Source organism: Lutra lutra, chromosome 16 (assembly GCF_902655055.1).
Source record: "Lutra lutra chromosome 16, mLutLut1.2, whole genome shotgun sequence".
In the NCBI taxonomy this organism is placed as follows: domain Eukaryota; kingdom Metazoa; phylum Chordata; class Mammalia; order Carnivora; family Mustelidae; genus Lutra; species Lutra lutra.
The window spans coordinates 5,075,376-5,093,161 of NC_062293.1; the positions used below are offsets into that span (position 1 = coordinate 5,075,376).

General features: G+C 46.9%; 1 protein-coding gene across 9 annotated transcripts in view; it reads left to right on the plus strand.

The window, feature by feature from the left end:
- Nucleotides 1–17,786, plus strand: part of RNF157 (ring finger protein 157) — an 81,256-nt gene that overhangs the window by 23,064 nt on the left and 40,406 nt on the right. For all 9 annotated transcript variants that reach the window (XM_047706099.1, XM_047706101.1, XM_047706093.1 and 6 more), the window contains exon 2: nucleotides 981–1,099. In XM_047706099.1, coding sequence (XP_047562055.1) covers nucleotides 981–1,099 — 119 coding nt within the window. The remainder of the gene's footprint in view (nucleotides 1–980; nucleotides 1,100–17,786) is intronic.

Genomic DNA, 17,786 nt, shown 5'->3' on the forward strand with positions numbered 1-17,786 from the left:
AAAAGCCTGGCCATTTGCAGTTAGTGAATTTGAGATCGAGGGGTGTGTGTGGACACGTGTATATGTGTGTACACGCATGTGTGCCTGCGCGTGCATCTTTTCATAGCGCTGGACTATTGTTCTGTTAAACACCACAATCTGTGTGCTGATTGGTAGGGAAAGCCAAGGACAGCGGTATTATTTACATGTGTAGTTTCCTGTTAACAATCATTTTAAGCAAAAATGAAAAAGGAGGAGCCTTCACTGGAGAGGGTTCTAGAGGTATATATGTGCGGGTAGGCAGGTGCCGAGGGTTCTGTGTCTAGGTAGCAGCTGGCTTAGGGAAATCTAGGCAAAGAAATTGTGTGTGTGTGTGTGTGTGTGCACGTGCGTGCAGGTGTAGGCTGATACCTGTAGTTAAGATTCCTGAATATACAGAGGATAGAAAATAACCACTTCAGGGGCACCTGGGTGGTTCAGTGGGTTAAGCCACTGCTTTCGGCTCAGGTCATGATCTCAGGGTCCTGGGATCGAGCCCTGCATTGGGCTCTCTGCTCGGCAGGGAGCCTGCTTCCTCCTCTCTCTCTGCCTGCTTGTGATCTCTCTCTGTCAAATAAATAAATAAAATCTTAAAAAAAAAAAAAAGAAAGTAACCACTTCAAGTTTAAGGGGAAAAATCAGGAACAAAATACATGTATATGTTCATTAATGTGCATTGTGGGGCCCTCCGGACTTTTGGCTGATGGTGTTAGAGACAGATCATTATAAGGATTCGATTAATGATGTTAAAGGGAAAATTGATCTATTTGTGTGGGTATCTTGGGTTCTCACTGCTATGATTTGGCTTATCTCGTGCTACTGTCTGAGATCCAGAGACAGTTCTCTTGGGGTCAACAGTGGTGTTACTTATCTGTTGGAAGGCTTAACATTTTTGGAGTTGGTTTTTTACTTGATTTAGTCTGACTGGTTTCTGTTGGGTGTTTCTGTCTCTCCCTGTCTAGGAAGCTATTTTGCTGGCCACTTCATTATGGGAGGAGAGAAGTTTGACTCCACGCACCCCGAAGGTTACCTATTTGGAGAGAACAGTGATCTGAACTTCCTGGGGAACAGGCCGGTAACGGTATGGTTATAACCTCTTTACTTCCATTCCGGGCTTCGCTGGCCTTGTCTTGTGAAAATAAGTTTGTAATCACTGGCTCAGCAGTGTCTGTGGCTTGGTGTGAGTGGAGGGGGGGCCCCGGGAGCCAGAACACAGCCCCTTTGCTGGCGGTGGGTCTTTTTTCAGTAGAGACTGACCCACGTGGAAAGGCTACAGGAGTCTGCCTACGGGTGCCTAAGGGTAGCGGAGTCTTCCTAAATGCTCCCTCTGCACCAGCCCCCTCCCAGCTCTGCTAGGGCACCCTCTCCTTGCGTTTCTCCTTCTTCATAGCACTTAACACCATATAGGCTTTTATTTCCGTCCCACCCTCTGCTTATTATCTGTCCTCTCTTTTAGAATGTAAATTGCCCAGGCCAGGAACTGGTTTTCCTGTAGCATCCCAGCACTAGAACAAAGCCTCGTATCTACCCACAACCCCTTAAAGATTTGTTGAATGAATGAATGAATGAAAAGTTTTCCCTTGATATCTGAGTTGACATTAGACCATGTCTCTGTTCATTCAATACATTCTGTAAATTCACACGGAGCAGCTTCTCTGCACCCAGCATGAGGCTTTGGGAGAATGGAAGAATGGCTACCCTGAGGCCATTCGTGAATAGCAGCTGTGTGCCAAGGAAGGTCCTCGAGACTTTTCGGACAGCATTCCTAACCTTCACAAGGAACCCCCTGACAGATTTATCATTATTCCTTTTTCTTTTTACTTTGTTTTTTTTTTTTTTTTTTTTTGTAAAAGTAAGCTCTAATGCCTAACATGGGGGACTTGAACTCACTACCCTGAGGTTAAGAGTCTTGTGCTCGGGTATTAAGGACAGCACTTGCGACGTTGTAAATGGTGGAGTCACAAAATCATACGCCCACAGCTAACATTACACTGTATGTTAACTAACCGTGATTTTTTTTTTTTTTGAGCAAACTTTAAATCTTTCTTGAGAGAATTTAAGCCAAATTATCAATATAACACACTGTATGTGTGGCTTCAGCTTCTCTTCTTTTTAACTTATGACTGTCCATCACCTGCTTCTTGAACTTTAGCAAATGCCAGATCAGGTGTAGTCTTCCCTTTCACATCAGGGCCATCTCCACGCTCACCTCCAGTCTTTTCCAGACCCTTTTCCTTTTCCTGGCTTTCAGCTTCCAGTTCAGGTTCTTGAACCCCACATGCTCCTTCTTCTCTCTCTTGTCCAGGCTCAATATCTGGATCCTCAGTAGGTGGCTCCTTTTTTTGAGATATTTTTTTACCTGGTTGCTTAGCAACTCCAGGTTCATCCAGCTTAGAAGATTTTTTTCCATCTCCCTTTCCTCTAGATTTTGATCTTACTCGAGCACTCATATTTCTCAACTCCTGGGAGAATGATGGAGTCTCCGGGACAAAGAACCCAGACAGAAAGACGCGACCGGCACAGCTCTGCACAAAAAGCTTTTTGCCCGTGATTTATTTTTTACAGCATTTTTTTAAATTTTATTTATTTGACAGACAGAGATCACAAGTAGGCAGAGAGGCAGGCAGAGAAAGAGGGAAGCAGGCTCCCTGTTGAGCAGAGAGCCTGATGCGGGGCTCGATCCCAGGACCCTGGGACCATGACCTGAGCCGAAAGCAGAGGCTTTAACCCACTGAGCCACCCGGGCTCCCCTGGGATTTTTTTTTTTAATTTTTATTTATTTACTTACTTTTAAAAGATTTTATTTATTTATTTGACAGAGAGAGATCACAAGTAGGCAGAGAGGCAGGCAGAGAGAGAGGCGAAGCAGGCTCCCTGCCGGAGCAGAGAGCCCGATGCGGAACTCGATCCCAGGACCCTGAGATCATGACCTGAGCTGAAGGCAGAGGCTTAACGCACTGAGCGAGACACCCAGGTGCCCCAACTAATCAGGATTTATTTATTCATTCATTTATTTATTTAAAGATTTTGTTTGTTTATTTGACAAACAGAGATCCCAAGTAGGCAGTGAGGCAGGCAGAGAAAGAAGGGAAGCAGGCTCTCCACTGAGCAGAGAGCCCGATGCGGGGCTCGATCCCAGGACCCTGGGAACATGACCTGAGCGGAAGGCAGAGGCTTTAACCCACTGAGCCACCCAGGCACCCCCTAACCGGGATTTAAAGAAAAACTTGAAAAAAGAAGAAAAGAAGAGCCGTGGGTTCTACCAAGTGTTCTGGCTAGGCGCCCCCAAAGATTTATTATTAACCTCATTTTATAAGAGGGAGAACTGAGGTTCCAAGAAACGAGTAATGGCTGTACTAGTGTTTGGAAAGTGCATGCTGTGTCCCAGCCACTGTTCTAAGTGTTTACGTGACGTCTTCCCAAAGTTAAAGAACCAGCCTCGCCTGGCGGCACACCGATGCCCTTTCCACTGCTTCCATTGCTTCAGCATATCCCGCCTTCCTCCAGAAGCTCCGGGGTATGGGGCAGACGAAACTTAAAAACAGGAAATGTCTGCAGAGCAACAGAGGTCTGAGTGATGGGGTGGTGCGGGGCGTGGAAGCGGGAGCGAGGCCGGCAGCCGTGGTTGTGGGTTGCTGGTGCTGGTGCAGAGCGAGGCTGAGGAGATGCTTGGGTTTTTGCCAGTGGGGTGGGGAAGGGGCTTTCCAGGAGCGAGGTGCAGAGTATGGGCCTAAAAACTTCCCCATTGTTGTTGGGTCAGCAACTGCTGTGTGCCAGGTACTGTGATAGGCGCTGGGGGTACAAAGCTGAAATGAATGTGGTTTGTTCCTCCCTGGAACAAATAAGGAAGTCAGGCTGGCAGGAGTGCACGTTTCCTGATGGCCAGACAGGATTGCAAAGGTAGGTGCAGGGCGCTCTGTTACCTGCAGAGGTTTTGACTCTGTCCTGTAGGCTGTAGGGAATATTGAAGATTTTTAGGCAGTAAGTGACCTGGAGGGAAAAAAAAATTTTTTATTTTATCTTATTTTTTGGTGATTGGTTTCCATTGTTTTCTTCCTTTGTATCTGGAGTGACCGACACCCTGCTCTCATTCACCGTCCAAGAGTGCTTTCAATATACCCCATCCTTCTGCTTCACGTTTAGTCCTGCCAACTAATGCTCATCAAATGTCTGCTCTTTGATTTGTTACTCTGCCTTGGCAATTAGAATAGAAGGATCTTTCTTTTTCCGTAGAGCTGGTAAGGATTTTTGCTTCCCTCCACGGGAGTCCACTTGTGCTTGGAAAACGGCCCTTTCTTCTTATGGGGGCTTGCTTGCCATTTGCTTCCGTTACTCCCTTTCTATTTCCTTCCCTCTAGTGTCAGAACAGCTTCTTTTTTGTTTTTAATTTTGAAATTTTGGGGCCATAGAGATTATTTAAACACAAGTAAATGCTTCTCTGGGGTCATTTGGAGGTTTCTGCTGGCTGGCACAGCTTCCCATCGCTGGCCTCGTTGACACTTCTCTGTGAACCCGCGAGCTCCTCCAGAAGCCCTGGAAAGCAGCCTTGACCTTACACTTGAGACTTTTCCCAGAGGAGCATCAACACTGGACTTTTTGTTGTTTCTATGCGGTCGTCATTAAATATGTGTGATGCTGTACTGAGCCCATGTTTCCAAAAGACATCATATCAGGGTCACTTCAGATAGGCAGCTCGAACTCTACTACACAGAGCGAACACAGCACATTCCCTTTTCTTTCCCTGCACGTTACTCTGTGACCGTAACAGCGAACGTTTGCTGAACACTTCCAGTTTGCCAGACATAGTCATTGTAAGCCCTTCGTCTGTTTGTCTCATTTTGTCCTCCCCCCCAGCTGAGGAAAGTGCGTCTTGGACAGATGAGGAACATGGGTACGAGGAATTTAGATGCAAATCAGTAAGCCTGTGAGTGCTTGAATCGGGATTTGAACCTAGCAGCCCAGCCTCAGAGCCGAAGCCCTCTGTGTTGCTGCTAGTCAGGGCAGGTGGGCTCAGGAACTCCGCCCACGTCATGTCGCTGAGCCTGTCCTCGTAGGTCATCAGGTGCAAACTGTGAGATGCGGAGAGAGATCTAAAAGTAGACCTAGTGGCAGGGACGTGTTCTCTTGGAGTAGCTCTCGAGAGAGCGGCCGTGTGGTGTGTAATTCCATCCGCTGCTGTGACCTCTGTGTTTTGCTGTTCCTGCATGTCACCCCTGGGCCGGGGGTGGGGGGAGGGTGGCCCAGAGATTTAGGATCGACTTGTAGCTTGGGTTCCGAGGAATTGACTTCCACTGTCTAGAAACATGTCCCTGGGGTGAATAACTGGGCATCTGGTTGCAGAGGAAAAAGAACAGCCTTTTAGAGGCATCGGGCAGGGGCGCCTGGGTGGCTCAGTGGGTTAAGCCTCTGCCTTCGGCTCAGGTCATGATCTCAGGGTCCTGGGATCAAGCCCCGCATTGGGCTCTCTGCTCAGCAGGGAGCCTGCTCCCCCCCTCCCCTGCCATCCCGCCTGCCTTTCTGCCTACTTGTGATCTCTCTCTATCAAATACATAAATAAAATCTTAAAAAAAAAAAATAAAGGCATCAAGCAGCCCCTCCTTCCAGAGAGAATGAAGATGGGGAGAGGAAGGTGTTGAAATAAATTGTTATATAAGATATAAATACCATAGACTCCCTGGCTTATGGGACTTGTGGTCTTTCCTGTCATTTCTGACTGACCGGACTAAAAAGTACCTTCTACAAACATATCACTCAGCCTGTAGTTTGTACCAGAGGCCTCCTGATCTACCACTTACTGTAACCCTTCAAAGTCAAATTTAGTGTCAAGTCCTAAGTGTCAGATTCAAAGAACCAGAGTGTGCATGTACATAGAAGGATGGTTGGGGACACCTGGGCGGCTCAGTCAGTTGAGCGTCTGCCTTCAGCTCAGGTCATGATCCGGGGGTCCTAGGATCAAGTCCTGCATTGGGCTCCCTGCTCAGTGGGGACCCTGCTTCTCTCTCTGCCTGCAACTCCCCTTTCTTGTGCGTGCTCTCTCTCTCTTTCTCTCTCTCTGACAAATAAATAAAATCTTTGTGGCACCTGAATGGGCTCAGTCATTAGGCGTCTGCCTTCTGCTCAGGTCACAATCCTGGGGTCCTGGGATCGAGTCCTGCATCGGGCTCCCTGCTCAGTGGGGAAGCCTTCCATTCCCCCTGCTTGTGTTCCCTCTCTCGCTGTCTCTCTCTGTCAGATAAATAAATAAAATCTTAAAAAAATAAAATAAAATCTTAAAAAAAAAAAAGGATGGTTGAACAGAGACTGGGATCAAGATTTCCGGTTTTGTTTACATCTTACCATTAAACCCTTTGCAGCCTTGGCAAATCTATCACTAAGGCTCTCAAATTACCCAGTGTAAACGGGGAGAGTTCTGACTTTATAGGAATGTAATGCTTAAAAAATGCCTTGGAATTGCTGCATGAAAGGGAGCCCAGAGCGACGGCGGCCACACTGCTACCCCGTCAGGTCGGTTATTCACGCAGCTACTGACAGTTTTGCATGGAGAGAACATTCACTGGCCTTTAAGTAAGTGTCTTAAGTAGCAAACAGGGCTTCTGGAGGGCTTTCTGTTCCAATCCCTGCATGTAGAGGAGCTGAGATTGCTGTGTTTATGCATCACAGTGACAAAATGTTAACTGAAGACCACCCTTCCCCTTCCTGGGTGGAGAAGAGCTGGCGCTGATTTTCTGCTCCTTTCCTGAGCGAGATCTTCTGTAGTCAAGGTGAATTACTACTGAAACTCTAAGTTATTTCGAGGCTCAGTGAACTGAGGCTTGTGAGAGAATCAAGTGGGACCTTGACTCTACCTGAGTTCAGACATATCCTCTCAAGTTTGAGGAAAGTAGTGGAGTTTTAGTCGAGCCTCCAGTGCTCCACATCATCTTGTGTGTTCTGTCCCTGGGCTGCTGGGACGGCTTCTTCCTCATGGCGTCTGCAGCCAGGGCGGCCCAGCTGGCCTTCAGAGCCAAGGTGCACGCAGGTGGGCCTTTCTTCTCCCCCTAATAGAGATATACCCTATCAATGCTCTGTAACTCGAACCCTTTTATTCCCATATGTGCAGGGAGAACAAGTACTTTATTATTATTTTTTTGTTCATTTGAGAGAGAACAAAAGTGAGACATACCACAGAGGGAGAGGGAGAAGCAGACTCGCCGCTGAGCAGGGAGCCCAATGTGGGACCCGATCCCAGGACCTTGAGATCATGACCTGAGCTGAAGGCCAACGTTTCATTGACTGAGCCCCCAGGTGCCCTGAGAGCAAGTTATTTAAAGGAACCTGACAGTATATTCATTTGTGAAGTAGAGTTTTACACACATAGAGCTTTATGTCAGTCATGGCGCCATTCATTTATTCAATAAGCATTTGCAAGTCCAATACTGCACTAGCAACCGGGACTGCAAAGGTGGAAAAAGCTTGGCCCCTGCCCTGAGGCACTCACGGTAGGATGGGGCAGGCGGGCTGCCCCTGACTGTGATCTAGTAAGTTCTATGGGACTGTGTAAGAGACAGGGCCACAGTGCTCTGAGAGCAGAGAGGAGTGAGGACGCTTTCTCCCCAGGGCACTGGCCCTGAGAGGTGGCTCTGTACTAGGCGGGATGAGCAGGCTTTCCCACGTGGACACCGGGAAGAGCATTAAGGCAGAATTAACAAGCAAAGTGAGGAAGAACTAAGATGCAGACGTGCCCGTTGGGCTTCCAGAATGGTGAGGAGGCTGTAAGGATTGGATCACGAGGAGCGCTGCAGGAGGGGAGGTTGGAAAGACAAATTGGGCCCGTGTTCGAAGGGTCATGAGGAATTGTACTAAGAAGTTTATGCCTTTCTTTGTAAGACAGTAAAGAAGGTCACAGTCATGAGTTGCTTTGCCCCTGACTAGCTTTGTGGTGTCGGTTAAGGTATTGGCCATGAGTGAGCCTCAGTTTCCCCACCTATAAAAATACCTACCTTGCAGATGCATTTTAAGGATTCAAATGACAGCTACTGTGATTTGATTGACCTTTCAGAACGTTAACTGCCTCGCGACATAGAGAGTGAATTGGAAAGAGAGGAGATGAGGGACCAGTTAGGTAGTCGTTTGTTTTAGTTAAGAAAGAAGATACTAGGACACCTGGGTGGCTCAGTGGGTTAAGCCTCTGCCTTCGGCTCAGGTCATAATCTCAGGGTCCTGGGATCGAGCCACGCATCGGGCTCTCTGCTCAGCGGGTAGCCTGCTTCCCCCTCTCTCTCTGCCTCGCTGCCTACTTGTGATCTCTGTCTGTCAAATAAATAAATAAAATCTTTTAAAAAAACACCAAAAACCCACCATAAACTGGGGCCTAAACAACACATATTCATTGGTCAGAGTTCTAGAAGCTGGGAAGGCTGAGATCAAGGTGCTGGCAGGTTTCGTTCTGGTGAGGGCCATCTTGCAAGTGACTGTCTTCTTCTTGCTGGGTCCTCCCATGCTGGAAAGAGAGTGCGCTCTCCCTCTTTGGCTCCTTTTAAGGGCACTAATCCCATTTTGAGAGGCCCACCACTGTGGCCTCATCTAACCCGAATTACCTCCTCATCTCTGAATACAATCCCATTGGGGGTTAGGACTTCAACATATGAATTTTTAGGAGGACATAGGAGAGCTCAAGGCAGGAACATGCCTCTTTCCTGTGGGGGGTGGGCATGCCTTGTAGGTTGAGTTATTTGCCTTTGGCACGCTGTCTGCTTTCTTCCTTCCTTTATAAACTGTACCACAACTGTGTTTGACATTTAATTTGGCAGTATTTACATTTTTAGTTATGCAGACCTTTTGCTCAAGCGACTTCATTTCTCTGAATCTCCGTATACAGGAGCAACACAGTCCTTTCCTTTATGTTCTGCTACAATGCTGGTTTCCTCTTGACACCAGACGTGGGCTTTGCTCACATCAGGCAGGAATTGTTAAATAAATTATAGTGTGTCTACACTAAGAACTGGTATTCAGCCAAAAATAAAGTAGATTTGTACCCACTGAGATGAAAATATGTCCAGGACCACATGGTTTGCTGAAAAAAAGCAAGTTGTTATGTGTAACGTGGGATCTGACTCCATTTCTGATCAAAACAACAGTGTGTCATGATATACGTGTGTTTGTGTGTTTATATTTGTAGGTGCATAGAATACGTCTGAGAATGACGCATTTTAGCCTGTCGCAGTGGTAACTCAATGTACGTCAGCGTGGGGAGGCACTGACTCCTGACTTTGTATTCTTCTATATAAATATGCATTTGAATTTGAATTTTTCCTAATGAACACATGGTTATTTTTAAAACAGAAACATTTAAATTTTCTGTAAAAATAGGAAAAGGGACTACTGCTGAGCAGGGGAGGAGGCAGTTCTAGGAAAATACATGGAGTAGGAAAGTTCCTGAAATTCATAAACTAACAGTCTCATTGTCTACTACAGTAACTACAGGAAGGGTGTGGCCTCCTGAGTGGGGTTGGGGGCTTGTGGAGAACAATGAAAAGATCAGAATAAGCATGGTGAGGACTGGAGCCAGGTAGCTTCATCCCACTGGTGTCAATACACAATGATTTACATGTAGAAACACTCGATTCGGGGCCCCTGGGTGGTTCAGTGCTTTAAGCATCTGCCTTCAGCTCAGGTCATGATCCCAGGGTCCTGGGATTGAGCCCCACATCAGGCTCTCTGCTTGATGGCAAGTCTGCTTCTCGCTCTCCCTCTGTGATCTCTGTCACTTTCGCTCCCTCTCAAGTAAATTTTAAAGAATAAAATAAAATAACTCGCTCTCCCTGCACACATGGGAATAAAAGGGCTCAATTTACAGAGACTTGACTCACCAGTTTTAGAAAATTATATAAATGAAATCATTGTAGGACTTCAGTTTTGAAATTTAATTCATTTTTATATTCTTGCCAAAAACTTATTCCATTTATAGTACTTTTCATACTTAATAAAGATGAAGAAATTATTTCAAATGCCTTCTTTAGGGAAAGTTGCTTCCTGCCACATAGTGAATAAATATTGAATATGTAAACAAACATTATTTTGCAATGTGAAGATAACATTGCCTTATTTCCAAATATCAAGAGAATATAATCAAATGGTAGATTTTATTCTAGATGGAGTTTGTTTGTTTAGTAAATGCTATACCCAACGCGGGGTTTGAACTCAGGCTCCTAAGATCAAGAGTCACATGGTTTACCGAGGGGCCGGGAATGCACCCCTCTAGAGTTAATTTCAACTCGCTCTTTTTTTTTTTTAAATTTATAAAGATTTTTATTTATTTATCTTTATTTATAAAGATAAATAAAGATATAAAGATTTATAAAGATTTTTATTTATTTGACAGACAGAGATCATAAGTAGGCAGAGAGGCAGGCAGAGAGAGAGGGGGAAGCAGGCTCCCCACTGAGCAGAGAGCCCCCCCGCCGATGCGGACTCGATCCCAGGACCCTGAGATCATGACCTGAGCTGAAGACAGAGGCTTTAACCCACTGAGCCACCCAGGCATCCCTCAACTCACTCTTGATTCCAGAGATAACAAGAAAAAAGCTTGTTCCTTTAATATTTTATTTTTATTTATTTAACAGAGATTACAAGTAGGCAGAGAGGCAGGCAGGTGGGGGGGAGCAGGCTTCTTGCTGAGCAAAGACCCCGATGCCGGGCTTGATCCAAGCACCCTGAGACCATGACCTGAGCCAAAAGCAGAGGCTTAACCCACTGAGCCACCCAGGTGCCCCAAGCTGGTTCCTTTAAAGGAGAGCAGGATTGATTTTTTTTTTTTTTTGGTAGATAAATAAGAGGTAAAATAGACTTGATGACAGGTGCAAAGTCAGCTATACCTTTGGAAAATAAATTATAGCATAAAAAAAGACAACTTTGGAAGGTAGTTGGGTCCAAGAATTTGCTCTTTGGCTCAAAAAGGGTATTTTTGCTCTTCTGTTCTGGGAGTTTTCTGACCTGACACCTCTGTTTGACAGAGTTGGGTTTCTGTAGTAGGTGGATCAACAGAAGAACGGGGTCCTGTGGCTGTGGGCAGGCAGCAGTGTGACGGAGGCCAGCAAGCCACGTCACCAAGTACAGCCAGGTGCGACCCTGACGTCTCCAGTGACGAAGACCTCAGGAAGGGTTGCTGCAGAAGTCAGACCCTTTGATATGGCTGTTCCCGCCCCCTGGTCTTTTTCTTTTTCTTTTCCTTTTTAAACCACTCCTTTTAACTTACTTTCTATTATTTTTCTTCTCACTTTTTCATTGAGAATTGTGAATTATTTGTGTGTGAGTATATGAACCATATATCTACGGTTTAAAGAAACTGTAAACAAACAGCCTGTACCGGCCGCCCAGATCAAGAAGCGGAGCATTGCGGGCGCCTCAGAGGTTCTCCCTGTGCCCGACCCTGACTGCATCCATATCACTTGGTTAAACAATAGCTTTTTGGAGGTAGAATTCCCCACCGGTTTCTGCATGGTGGAGTTACCGTCTTTCTTCTTGTCGTTAATAAGTATCTTGGGGAAGATAGTTTGAAACTGCTGCTTAGATTTCTTTTTTTAATACAAAAACATCAACTAAGTTTGCTCCTTCCTTTCACTAAATGTGCTGCATTGCCCCCCACCCCACCCCCCGCCCCCGCTTGTGCTCTCTCGCTAGGGAAACAGGGCGTTCCGTATTAGACCCACTGCCTCAACTTGAGACGTAAGACAGGGACCAAGGTTTTCTCTCTGGTGTGTAAACTTCAGGATATGGTTATATGGAAAGAATCTATAGAAAGTGGGGCGCCTGGGTGGCTCGGTTGGTTAAGCATCCGACTCTTAATTTTAGCTCAGGTAAAATTTTGATTTTAATTTTAATTTCAAAATTTTAATTTTGATCTCAGGGTCGTGAGATCGAATCCTATGTCGGGCTCCGTGCTGAGCATGGGATCTACCTGAAATTCTCTCTCTTCCTCTCCCCATCTCTCTCTCTCTCCAAAATAAATAGATAGGGACAACTGGGTAGCTCAGTCGGTTAAGTGTCTGCCTTCGGCTCAGGTCATGATCCCAGATCCCATGCAGGATCAAGCCCCACATCGGGCTCTCTGCTCAGCAGGGAGCCTGCTTCCCCTTCTCTCTCTGCCTGCCTCTCTGCCTGCTTGTGAGCTCTCTCTTTCTCTCTCTCTGTCAAATAACTAAAATCTTTTAAAAATAATAATAAGTTAAATAAATAAATAAAACCTTAAAAAGAAAAGCTATAGAAAGGGGTTGCAGTATAACCCGAAATGATGACAGAGAGGACAGAGATTCTCTGGAGAAGAACCTTTGCTGGAGATGGAGGAGGAACAGGAGTTTTTAGCAGCTGTCGGCCTCCAGTGGGTTACCGTCTCTGCATAAGAATCTCAAAATCAGTTTGGATTATAAAAGAGAAAGAATTATAAAAGGGAGAGGGAAGTAGAGGAGGAGAAGGAGGAGTTTTCTGTTCTTACCTTTAATCTGGTGTCTGTGCTGGCTAAGGTTTTCTATACTAATCATTAGGCTGTGCCCAGTGTGGATCTTTTTCCCCTCCCCATGACACAAACCATTGATTGACTCAATCACTCTTTCACTTTCATTTAGCATTTAAAAAAAAAAAGATTTACTTTGAGAGAGAGATAGAGAGCAGAAGGGGCAGAGGCAGAAGGAGAGAGAATCCCAAGCACACTCCACACTGACCACAGAGCCCGACGTGGGACTCAGTCTCATGACCCTGAGATCAGGATCTGATGCCCAGTGACTGCACCACCCAGATGCCCCTCATTTACCGTTTTATCGAACACCTCTGATATTCCAGGCTAATGTTAAACACTAGAGACACAAAGGCAGGTAAAATGCAGTCCCTGAACTAAGGAAGTTCTCCAACAGCCAGGAAACGAGAACATCTTGGAGGAGGGGCTGAGGAGGGAAGACACAGAGGCAGCTAAACGAGACGAGGTCGGTGTGGTCCAGACGATTCCATCTAATGAAAGCTTACCATCCAGAGGGCTGGGGAGCCAGGCCTAGATGGAGGGGCCTCGCCTGCCTTCCTGCCACATGAGATTTGATGCAAGTCTCATCTCAGGTTGCGGTGGGAATGAGGAGGATGGCCCTGGTACATGAGGCAGGACTTAGGTTGGCAACCAGTATAAGCAGCAATCTCGGCGTTGGCGACCGGACTATCTTCCAGGGCCCCCGAAAGGACGTGGCCTGCTAGTGGGTTTTCCCATTCTGTGTGGCGGACCCATCCTCACATGCCTACTCCTTTAAGCCTTTTGATCTTTTCTTCCAACGACTGCTGTGCCAGATTCTGGAATCCGTTAGTGTGGTCCGTTGCTTTTCTAAGCTCCCATGAGGCCACCTTCCCCAGCCCATGTTAGACCCAGGGTCCTTCGACGGTGTTAATTCTGTGTCACGAGAATATGTCCTCATACCAGCAGGCTCTCCCTCCTCTGGCTTTATACTCCACACCCCTTGGCCCAGCACCCTGAGACCACTCCCACATGTGTTGTTCTGACCCGCGCCTGTGTTCGCTTGGCGAACCTGCATACCTTTGGCGTAATAACTCCCTCTCTCTTAGCAGGCCTAGCAGGGCCCAGGTGAGTAATACTAAGATTTGACCGTAATTATGGCCTGTGGCCAGGTGGGAAGTGGGGCAGCGCCTTTGTAGGGCAGGCACTGTCTTGTCAGGCACTTGTCTGAGACCCTTGTGTCGTCCTCAGAGGGGATTCCCCTGTCTTCCAAGGAGAGGGAGTGGCTACTTTGCAGGCCCAGGGAATCTGAGGTTCGTGGTTCTCAAGTGAATGTACACAGACATCCCGTTCTCAAGCCTTCTCCAGAGTCCACTCTTTCCCCATCAGGGCCCCAACTTTATTAACCTGGGCTGAGACCTTAGCCTTCTTTTTGGTGTGGCCACTCCTTAAAGTTAGGTCCCGTGCCTGTAAGAGATGACTATCTTTGAAAATTGGCCACAGGAGTCTGGCTGCCTGTCATAGTTGGCCTTAAATTGTTGATTGCTGTATCCGAGACTGGCTTTTTCCCTTTTCGATGAATGGATGGCTCTTGATGACAGCCGCCCACTTCTACAGTTTTAATGTCTCCATTTCTCTTGTACTTCCTGTACCAGACCCCATAAACCAACCTGTGCGTCCCCGGCCCCATGTCCCACCACCGCAACGCGCCAGGGACCATCTGGGTGGGTGGGTCCTCCCTGCCATCTGGCAGGTGAGTAACCTACCCAAATCCCACCCACAGATACCAGCTTCTCCAGAAACAAACCTGAGACGGAGATCTTTGTGAGAGCTGTTTATTGAAGGAAGGCTCTCCTGGGAATGGGGATAGCAGAAGCCAGATGGGGGTAGGGGAGCAAAAGTGAACAACGAACGATGTGGTCTTGGCAGAAACTCGCTTTAGCCTGGTCCCTCGGGAAAGCTTCGGAGTATAGCTTGTACCGCAGAGTCTCCCAATCTTGAGGCAAGGGTCCTGGCCTTTTGTCTGCCCTTGCCCACGTCTCCCTGGCCACTGGTGGTATGATGAACGAGAAATCAGGGCCACTTTCTTGGACCAGGAGGCTCTGGTTTGTAATTGCTGGAGAAGGAGCAGCCCTGGGCTGTTTGTGGCCAACATTCCTGGCAGCTGGAGAACGGGAACAGTGAGAGCTGGAGGCAGGTGGGAGAACATCACTGCACAGCTCGTTCTCACTTCCATTCTTGCTTGCTTTCTCTCCTTGCTTTTTAATTGAGTAGCGCATCTTAGGAGATCATTCTGGATCTATTTATATAGGGCTGGCTTGTCCTTTTTAAAAATGATACTTGGGTGGGTGCCTGGGTGACTCAGTGGGTTAAAACCTCTGCCTTCAGCTCAGGTCATGATCTCAGGGTCCTGGGATCGATCCCTATGTCAGGCTCTCTGCTCAGCGGGGAACCTGCTTCCCTCACCACCCCTGCCTCTGCCTACTTGTGATCTCTGTCTGGCAAGTAAATAAATAAATCTTTTTTAAAAAATGATACTTGGGGCACCTGGGTGGCTCAGTTGGTTAAGCATCTGCCTTCGACGCAGGTCACAATCCCAGAGTCCTGGGATCGAACCCCACATCAGGCTCCCTGGTCAGTGGGGAGCCTGCTTCTCTGTCCCCACTCCCCCTGGTTGTGTTCCCTCTCTCGCTGTGTGTCTCTCTCTATCAAATAATAAATAAATAAAACTCTTTTTTAAAAGATAAAAGTGATACTTTTTGATGTATAACAGATACACTGAAAGGTAACAAATCCTACATGTACACTTGATTTTCACAAAGCAAACACACCTCTATGACCAGTGTCCAGATCAGGAACTAGAACATGGCCTGACCCCCAGAAGCTCCCCAGATCCCCCTTCCTATCACAACCCCTCACTCAGGGTAACCGCTATCCCATCTTCTCTCCTGATTTGATCTTTATGTAAGCAGAACCGTACACATGTGCCCTTTTATGTCTGGTTCCTTTCACGCAGAATGTTTGTGAGATTTGCTGGTCTCGTTGCGTAGAGTGATTGTTTCTTCGTGTCGTGCGGTGCTCCGTGTGTGATGTTCCACGGTTCACCTGCACGATGGTTTATAGCCTTCGGCACGCTGTCGTGTGAAGCTACGACGATGAATAGTGCTGCTGAGACCGTCCTGTCGTATGGATCTCGTGGGCCGCATGTATGCAGGTGTCTTCCAAGTGTGCCTGGGACTGGCCTTGCCTCGGCTTGGGAGTATGCTGTTGTTAAGACTGCTGAGTAGCATTCCACCGCAATTACACCAATTTCCCTCCAACCAGCATGGTTCAGAGTCCCCAGCCCCTACTATTTTCCATCTTTTTCATCCTGGTGAGTGTGTAGGGTTAATTCTTATTTTCCTAATGATTCATGAGGTCGAGCACCCTTACACACGTTTACTACTGCTCTGTGCAGCGCCAGTTCAAGTCTTTTTTTTTCTTTTTTTAAAGATTTTATTTATTTATTTGACAGACAGAGATCACAAGTAGGCAGAGAGGCAGGCAGAGAGAGAGGAGGGGGAAGCAGGCTCCTGCTGAGCAGAGAGCCTGATGCAGGACTCAATCCCAGGACCCTGGGACCATGACCTGAGCTGAGGGCAGAGGCTTAACCCACTGAGCCACCCAGGCGCCCTAGTTCAAATCTTTTCTGTTAGCTTGTTTGGTTTCTCTGTTAGCTTATCTGCTTTTTCTTTCTTTGTAAGGAATTACTAAGAAAATAGAAGTCCTTTCTGAGATAAATATATTGCAAATGTCTCTTCCCACTCTCTTCTCGCCTTTCACAGTCTCTTTTTCTTTGAACTTACGTGTTTTCATTGAGATATAATTGACATAGAGCATTGTGTAAGTTTCAGATGCACAGTGTGGCGATCTGATATATTCATGTATTACAGTGTGATTGTGGTGTTAGCGAACAGCTTTCTCAGGTCACATAGAGAACCCTAACCCCATCCGAAGCCCGGCACAGCTCTTGAGTGCTTCCTGCAGGATTCAGTAAAACTCCAGTATTTCGCGATGCTCGAATTACTCAATGTGAGGTCAAGCCAGATCTGACAGGAAGAAGAACATCCTATTGAAACTTCAAGTTTTTAGCTTTTAACAGAATTTTCTTATTCATCTATATTCAGCCCCAGCTACCGTAATTCATGTTTTCCTTTAATACCAGAAGTGCATCTAACCTGGAAGGAAATCAAGCTCTGTCCTGTGCCGTACCATCATGGAAGAGGAAACTAGGATGTTTACCCAGGGACAAATTAAAATGAGGCCTGTTTGGGGACTTGTAAGAGCTGCTCCCATCTCACCAGGATGTATCCTGCTTTCAGGAGAGGGTGTATGGGCATCCTGAGCCCTAGTGAATTTTGTTGCCCTTCGAACCCTCGAGCCTGGCTTCTCCCCTCTTCCTAACATACACGAGAGGCTCGGGTGGCAACGGAGCACACAGTGTTGTGTGGGAGCTGACAGAGGCTTTGGGTGTTTTATGTAAGTATTGGAAAGAATGTGTCTTGTCATTCTGGAAAGGGCAAAACTATAGGGCTAGGAAGCAGATCCGTGGTTGCCAGAGGCTGGGGTGCAGGGAGGGGCTGCCTACAGAAGGACCTGAAGCAACATTTAGGGGTGATGGAAGTGTTCTGTCCCTTGATTATGATTGTGATGACATGACTATATGCGTTTGTCAGAATTCAAAGAACTGTACGCTAAAAATGGTGAATTTTCTTTTGATGTAAATTAGATCTCAATATACCTGACTTTATTTTTTTTTAAGATTTTATTTATTTATTTGACAGAGATAGAGATCAGAAGTAGGCAGAGAGACAGGCACAGAGAGAGGGGGAAGCAGGTTCCCCGCTGAGTAGAGAGCCCGATGTGGGGCGCGATCCCAGGACCCTGAGATCATGACCTGAGCCGAAGGCAGAGGCTTAACCCACTGAGCCACCCAGGAGCCCCCAATAAACCTGACTTTAAAAAAAGTAAAAAAGGAGGGGGCGCCTGCGTGGCTCAGTGTGTTAAGCCTCAGCCTTTGGATCAGGTCATGATCCCAGGGTCCTGGGATCGAGCCCCGAGTCGGGTTCTCTGCTCAGCAGGGAGCTGCTTCCCTTCCTCTCTCTCTGCCTGCCTCTCTGCCTACTTGTGATCTCTGTCTGTCAAATAAATAAACAGATAATCTTTAAAAAGGAAGAAAAAAAAGGAGGAGTAGGGGGGCCCCGGGTGGCTCAGTCGCTTAGGCCTTTGCTTTTGGCTCAGGTCATGATCCCAGGGCAACCCA